Source organism: Anas acuta, chromosome 28 (genome assembly GCF_963932015.1).
Source record: "Anas acuta chromosome 28, bAnaAcu1.1, whole genome shotgun sequence".
NCBI classification, from domain to species: Eukaryota; Metazoa; Chordata; class Aves; order Anseriformes; family Anatidae; genus Anas; species Anas acuta.
The window spans coordinates 2,682,246-2,689,737 of record NC_089006.1 but is presented as its reverse complement, the minus strand read 5'-3'; the positions used below and the strand labels follow the sequence as shown (position 1 = coordinate 2,689,737).

The 7,492-nt window shown below is 53.2% G+C and overlaps 2 protein-coding genes across 2 annotated transcripts; both read right to left on the bottom strand.

Annotated features, from left to right (window-relative positions):
* Positions 1-647: 647 nt before the first annotated feature.
* LOC137845797 (uncharacterized) lies at positions 648-1,241 on the bottom strand. The gene has a single exon (XM_068663263.1). It carries the CDS (start codon positions 1,220-1,222, stop codon positions 884-886), a length of 339 nt encoding a protein of 112 aa, XP_068519364.1. The 5' UTR covers positions 1,223-1,241; the 3' UTR covers positions 648-883.
* A 3,361-nt stretch (positions 1,242-4,602) lies between these two features.
* On the bottom strand, positions 4,603-5,109 carry LOC137845803 (loricrin-like). Its single transcript, XM_068663278.1, has one exon. The coding sequence runs from the start codon at positions 5,107-5,109 to the stop codon at positions 4,804-4,806; it is 306 nt and encodes a 101-aa protein (XP_068519379.1). The 3' UTR covers positions 4,603-4,803.
* Between the last annotated feature and the right edge of the window lie 2,383 nt (positions 5,110-7,492).

The window sequence follows — 7,492 nt, the reverse complement described above, 5'->3', positions numbered from 1 at the left end:
AGGTGTGTAATATTCCTGTCCTCACCTATAAGTTCTGGAAAGCCAGAGAGCAAAGTCAGAGATAAGGATTCACTTCATGGTCACTTAACCACGAGGATGGATGTTTGCTGCAGTGATATATTTCCCTCAAGCTGATGCGAGCAGGATCCAGTCCTTCAGTCCAAATGAGTTGCTACATCAGCTGCCTTGACTGTATTGTAAATATCTAAAAGGGTTTTGGGCTTATTTTTGTCTTTCTTATATAAATATTGTAAGACCATTAAAAAAAAGAAATAAAACCTGTACAACACAAAACCTGCCTGATTGCTGTGAGCCAGCCGGTGATCACCAGCTCAGGGCTGCATCTAAAAAGCTGTCGAGGTTGGGAAGCCCCATGGGGGTGGGAAAAGAGTGCAAAGACCCGGGGATTTGGGGGCACCGGGGGAATCCAGGGCTGGGCATTCCTGCAGGATGTGGAGAGGTTTTGGGGTTTTCTCCATCACCTGGGACCCAGCTGGTGGAGGAGAGCAGGGATGAGTATCCAGGGATGATCCATACCAGGTCTGGTCAGAGTATCACAAGGGTTGAAAGCGAGAGAGGCATATATGGATTGAGCATGAATGAAAAATAAGGACAAGGAGCTTAAGAAAACACTGAGACGAGAGAGATGTGAGAAATGTGATGCTTTATTGGGTTGCTGGCACCTCCTGGGGCCAAGGCACAGCCTGGTGGCTCAGGCGGCAGGGAAGCAGGAGCGATGCCCATCCCAGGCAGCTGCAGCTGGGGGGCAGAGCTGGGGGGCTGCAGATGGATGCCCCGGGGCGTGCAGAGCTTCGGGGAGGCTGCACGGAGCTGGTCCATGCGTGGGCTCTGCTGCCACAGCGGGGCCGCACGGGATGCCCCATCACTTCATCTTCTGCGAGGGCAGCTGGTGGACCTGCTGCTGCTGCTGCTGCTGCTGCTGGTGGTACACCACCTGTGGCTTCCCGTGGCAGCTGGAGCCACCGGAGCTGTGACATCCACCGCCACCGGAGCTGTGACAGCCACCGCCACCGCCGGAGCTGTGACAGCCACCACCACCGCCACTGCTGTGGCAACCGCCACCGCCACCGGAGCTGTGACAGCCACCACCACCACCGGAGCTGTGACAGCCACCGCCGCCGGAGCTGTGGCAGCCGCCGCTGCTCTGTCGGATGTAGCGCTCCTGCTTGTGGCAGTGGTCCTTCTCCTGGCGGGAGCACATCCTTGTGTGCTGGGGTGGCCTGTGGGAGAGAGGGGCTGTCAGGGCTGCTATGAGTCCCACTGCCCCCGTTGCCCTGGTGGTCCCCATGCCCACCCTGGTTGCCATCCCACCCCTGGCACCCCTGACCCCCCAGGAAAGCTCTGGTTCCGGACCAGTGCCCTGCATCCTCCCATGGAGGATGCCATCAGGATGGCACCATGGAGGATGCCTTCACGCCACCACCCTGGAGCATCCCCGAGTCCCCAGCAGTGGAGTTTGCATTAAACCCATCCTCTGCATCCCTTTCTGGAAGACGCTGTCCCGGAGAAGGAAAACCCACGTTGCCAGACTTACCTGAGCTTGAGAAGAAGGCAAAAGGAGGAAATGAAGATCTCCGGGGCAGGGGCAGTTTTATAGAGATCTCAGATCCCTTTCCCCGGAAATGAGACAGCTCTCTGTCACAGCGATCCATTAATTTAATACCCAATCCCCACCAAACCACCCTCTGTTTACATCGCTCACCTGACTCATTAGAGATGGCTATCATTCCTTTTTTATCTGTTTCCTGTGCCACATAAGTATCTAATTGGCAGCCTCACCTGCTCTTAATAGGGAAACCCGTGGGTGCCTGGGTTTCCAAAGTCTTGTCTGTTTGGGGTTTGTTTTGTTAAACCAAATCCAGGCATAATTATAGCCCCATCCCATGAGGCTCTGCTTTTGGAGTCTAATCCCTGCTATTGAGCTGCCAATGGATAAACCCAGAAATAATCCACGCACAAAGGAGAGTGGAGTTTCTCACTCTTCTCCATTAGGTGCTTGAGCCAAAAAAAACCGTGGGTGTAGCCAGGACAAAGTCACAGAATCTTGGGATGGTTTGGGTTGGAAGGGACCCTTAAAGAATATTGACACCAAGCCCGTGCTGCAGGCAGGGCCATCTTTCACCTGGACAGGTTGCCCAAAGCCCTGACCAACCCAGCTTGGGATACGTCCGATGATGGGGGCGTCCATGACCTCTCTGGGCATCCTGGTCCAGGGTCTCACTGCCCTCATGATGAAAATTTTCTTCCTTAAGTTCTATTTCTTCCTCAATCCCCCCGGGCTTCCTCTAGAGAGGTGTCTCAGGTCTTTGTCAGGGACTTTCTAGGTTTCCTCCGTGATCTAAAGGGTGGGAATTTTCCCCAAAAGGCACCTGAGCAGCCAGAAGATGCTCTTGGGGCCCATTGAAAGCCTTGCGAGCCCTGCTGTGTAGTCACAGGTTCGTGTACAGGCATCTGAAAGCACAGTCCTTGAATACTTTATTGACAAAGACTATTTCCATCATCTTAATGACAGGGTTGGGAAATACTGAGAAATGTGAAGACTTATCCGGTGTTGCATGCCTCATTGTTCTGTCTTCTGGCACAAAGGTGGAGGTCTTCAGATGGCCCTTCTGCACGTCTTGTCCTGGCCGAAAGGCCCTTCATCACCCCAAAGTGTCACTGTAAAGGCTACAGGCAGCTCCTTGTTTACAGGATGAACCCAAGAAAAAGCCCGAGGCCCAGGAGACAACGATGGGAACCACACGAAGAGGCACCGAGGTTCCCCTTGCTGCCCCAGAGAAAAGCTGCAGTGGGGAAGAGGCACCAGGGCTTGGAATGCTTGTGCTGAAAGCTGATGTCCTTCCCCAAAAACAAACACACCCGCTGCTCCTATTTCATTGCATTCCACACCGTTAGTGGCACCAAAAATTAACTCCTTCCTGCTCCTCCTGGGAGCTGTTGGGTGGCTCCTGTCTGCCTTCACACAAATGCCTGCTGGTGGTCCTTGTGTCCTGCACGTGGCCCTGCTGGAGCAGCATGGTGACAACAGGATGAAGCCTCCAAATGGGGCAGCAGGGCTCTATAGGGTGTGCGCTGCTCAAGTCTGATATTTTGTGTGGCTGAGCTCTGCACCTTGTGCCTCCTGCCCTGCCATGGAGCCTGCCTCTTCTTATCTGAGGGGTCCGCAGGTGGGAGGGATGCAAAGCTCTCCTGCAGCCTTGCCAAGCACGAAATGCAGCTGGTGTTTACTGTGCTGGCTGCCACTGGTGTCATAAAAATTCACATAGAAACCGGTGGCTGAGATTGTAATTAGCAGGTGAGCTGGGCAGGCTCCCACTTAGAGCTGAGTGCGCTACAGGCAAAACCCGTGCGGCTGTTAGAGCAAGTGCCTGCATGCATGGACTGGGCTGAGCCCCATGTCCAGGGGGCTTGTGTGCATCCCTCCTACCACCCCAAGCAGCAAACCATGACTAAGGTCTTGAGGACAAATGCATTTCTGTGTAAGGAGCCTTTGCATTGCTTGATGCAATTGTTCTTTGTCTTTTCCAGAGGGTATTAGGAGCAGGCTTGCCTTTCCCAGGTCATGGGTGATATTCTGTGCAGGAAAGTTTAGTGCTTTTTGGGTGGTGATCTCATTCATTCAATGGGGAAAGACATGTGAGGATTTTCAGTTTAACTGTGTACCATGTTTCATAACAGTTGGTGCTTTCCTTGCATGCCCACCCTCTCAGGATAGTTAATTCAACTTTCAGTTAAAGACAGAAAACACATTAGAATGGGGGCATAGAAGCCTCTGTCTTTTTTTAAATTACGATTACAGGGAAAAAAACAAAACAAAAACAAAACAAAACAAAAAAAAGACATTAAAACCTTTAAACAGACAAAAAGCAGAGAGGCAAAGGAAAAGACCATCAAAGCATACAGCTAGCCATCACTCCTAGGGTTTTCTCGGGGTTCTAGGGCATTGCTGCTGTTCCTGGATGAGCTGGGCTGGCAGTGGGGTATGGTGCACCCCCAGCTCCTCGGTCAGCCTTTGCACAGCGCTGGAAGACATCTGGGCCAGGCTGCTTGCAGCTCCCAGCTGCAAAAGCTCTCCCCTGGCTGGCCCCTGCCTGCCTGTAGCATCTCTGCCAGGTCCTGGGTGCAGAGAGAGATGCATTTGGCTTCTCTCAGTGCCAGCTCTCTTCCTGGAAGGGGGATTCTTTGCATCCTGTGGCACATCCCACAGAGGCAGGTATCTGCTGATCTCATCTGACATTGGCACACGCACAACAAGCTTCAGGAAAGACACAGGGCAAAGTCTTCAGTGAATTAATTTGGTTCTTATACACGCTGTACTGTTTCATTCCTGCAGTACAGTTCTCCCTGGGAGGCAGCACCAAACGGTCTCCTTGTACACATGGGCTAAAGGGCTGGGCATGTCCTCAGGGGTGACATCCCCTGGTTAAGATACGTGACGAGTTAATAACTGTATGGACACTATGTCCCACCAAACCCCAGTTGCATCCCTATAGCGTGCATGGAAAATAAGAATGAGGAGCTTAAGGAAACACTGAGACGAGAGAGATGTGAGAAATGTGATGCTTTATTGGGTTGCTGGCACCTCCTGGGGCCAAGGCACAGCCTGGTGGCTCAGGCGGCAGGGAAGCAGGAGCGATGCCCATCCCAGGCAGCTGCAGCTGGGGGGCAGAGCAGGGGGGCTGCAGCTGGGTGCCCCGGGGCGTGCAGAGCTTCGGGGAGGCCACATGGAGCTGGTCCATGCGTGGGCTCTGCTGCCACAGCGGGGCCGCATGGGACGCCCCATCACTTCAGCTTCTGCACCTGCTGCTGCTGCTGCTGCTGGCACACCACCTGCGGCTTCCCGTGGCAGCAGGAGCCTCCAGAGCTGTGACATCCACCGCCACCGGAGCTGTGACAGCCGCCGCCACCGCCGGAGCTGTGACATCCACCGCCACCGGAGCTGTGACAGCCACCGCCACCACCAGAGCTGTGACAGCCACCACCGCCGGAGCTGTGACAGCCACCACCGGAGCTGTGGCAGCCGCCGCTGCTCTGTCGGATGTAGCGCTCCTGCTTGTGGCACTGGTCCTTCTCCTGGCGGGAGCACATCCTGGTGTGCTGGGGTGGCCTGTGGGAGAGAGCGGCTGTCAGGGTTTTCCTTTCCCATTTCTGTTTTTCCATGGAAGAGGACTCTGGAAGTTACATTTATCTGTTCCTTGCCAGCTCCCACAATCACCTCTAAACTTAAGAATCACAGAATCGTAGAGCCATCTAGGTTGGAAAACACCTTCAGGATCATCAAGTCCAATCATCAGTCTGACCTACCGAGTCCCACCACTAAACCAGGTCCCTTAGTGCCACAAGTCTCTTCCAGAACCTCGGTGGTTGTCCAACTGGAGCTGTCTCCAGAGATGCTGGGAGGCATCTGGAGCCGCTGGACATGGATCATGGCTGGGTTTTCCAAAAAAGTCACAAAGCAGTGCCCCAGGACCTCCCTCTGGCTCCAAACTTCTCTGCCCTCTTTCAGCATCGCCCTTCTGGAGCCCTGCACTCCCTCCTCACTCCATCTCCCTGCTCTTGAGCACCCATGGAGCAAACTCCAACCCCACTGAGCCCAGAGCCCCGCAGCATCGCTGCTCTTACCCGAGGTGCTCGTGCAATGAAGGGATGAGGATGCAATGCGTCTCTCTGGGACAGCCGTGCTTTTATACCCTTTCTGCAAATGTGGTCTGGAAATGAAACACCTCCCCATTGCATAGGTCTGTCTGCTCATTTAATTCACTGGTGGCTTTTTCTTTTTTTTTTTTTTTGCCTCCCCACTCTTTGGGTTGCCTGTGTGACTCACCTTGTCTGCGCTGAGTATCGCCTCTTGTTATCGGCTATCTTTCCTGTGCCGCAGAAATATTTAATTACTAGCCCTACCTGCGCTTAGCTCCGGTGGGGGAGTCGCGTGGGTGGCCCTGATTTCCACAGCTTGTTTTTGGTGTTGATTGCAGCTCAGGATTGCTTCGCCTTTGGGGGGAAGAGGAAGGGGGAATAATCATAGAGTCACAAAATGATGGGATGGTTTGGGTTGAAAGGGGGATTAAAATCCATCTCATTCCAATGCCTGACATAGGCACAACACCTCCTGCCTGAGCAGGCTGCCGAAATCCCATCCAGCCTGGCCTTGGGCACTGCCAGGGATGGGGCATCCACAATCTGTATGGGCAGCCTGTGCAGGGGAATCTCACCGCCTTCATCGTGAAGGATTTCCTGCTAATACCTAAACCAAAACTGCCCTCTTTCACTTAAAAACCATCGCCTCTTGTCCCATCACTCCAGGCCCTGGTAGAAAGTCTCCCTTGTTCTCCTAACCCTCTTTGTGTATGGAAAGGCTGCAGGGAGGTCTCCCTGGAGCCTTCTTCTGGCCGACCACCGCAGCTCCTGGCTTGGCCAGAGGTGCTACAGCCCCCAAACAGCCTCGCGGCCTCCTCTGGCCCTGCTCCAACAGCCCCACATCCGCCTCATGTGGGGGACCCAGAGCTGGATGTGGTGATGTCCTGGACCTGCGTCATGTACACCTGTTAAAAGGTCTAGGGGAGCTCTTAAACACCCACAAACCCAGAGATGTTTCTGGAAGTACCAGCAATGCCTTTGGCACTGTAGAGCTCTACCTTAATAGCAGTTGGATGGGTACCACTGCTGGCTGGGTTCTGCTAACCTAGCAGGAACGGGATGCAGTTGTGAAGAAAGAGAAAAGGCAGCTCCTATAAAACTTTTTATTGGCCCAAAAGTTTTCTGCCTTTTGTGAGAAGGACCAAAAGCATCTGGGATTCTTATTTTTGGAAGGGGGAAGATCTGCCCTAGGTAGTGATCTCAGATGAGCAAGGTGCATAATTATGTGGTTAACTTTCAGCCTGTGATTAATGCCGGAGCGGCAGCACTGGTGGCTGCTTTGAGGTCATGAGTGGAGGAGAAGGCTCCCGTGGGTGCTGCCCTCAGTGACGCGCGGCGGCCTGTGGTGGGTGCTGTGCCTCGGGGAGCTGGCAGACCCCAGGGACTTTCTCCAAGCTGGTAGTAACATCATTTTTGGAGCCCTTTTCTCCCCAATTAGTTCATAATTGGCCAAGAAATCCAAGTGTTATTTTGACTAATGCACAGACCCACAGGAGCCTTGAGGCCACGCACTGTGTTTGCAATGAGAGCTAATTACAAGCAGTAATTTGGGATAGTCCTTGTACCTTTCCACTACCTCCTCTGCTTGGGCTCTGGGTATGTGCTGAGGACCACAGATCTCATTTTGCCCTTTTTCTGCAACTACTCATGGAAGATATTTCAGTTATTGCATAGGCAGTGAATAAAAGACTAAAATCAGTACTGTGAACAGTCAGATGAAATAAGGAACTGCTGAGATTTTGCCAGAGCTCGGCAAACACCGGCTGACCACAAGCAACGTTGAAGTATTTCGCCTGCCTGAAGAGATGCTCAAATCATGGCTACTGAAGGGCTC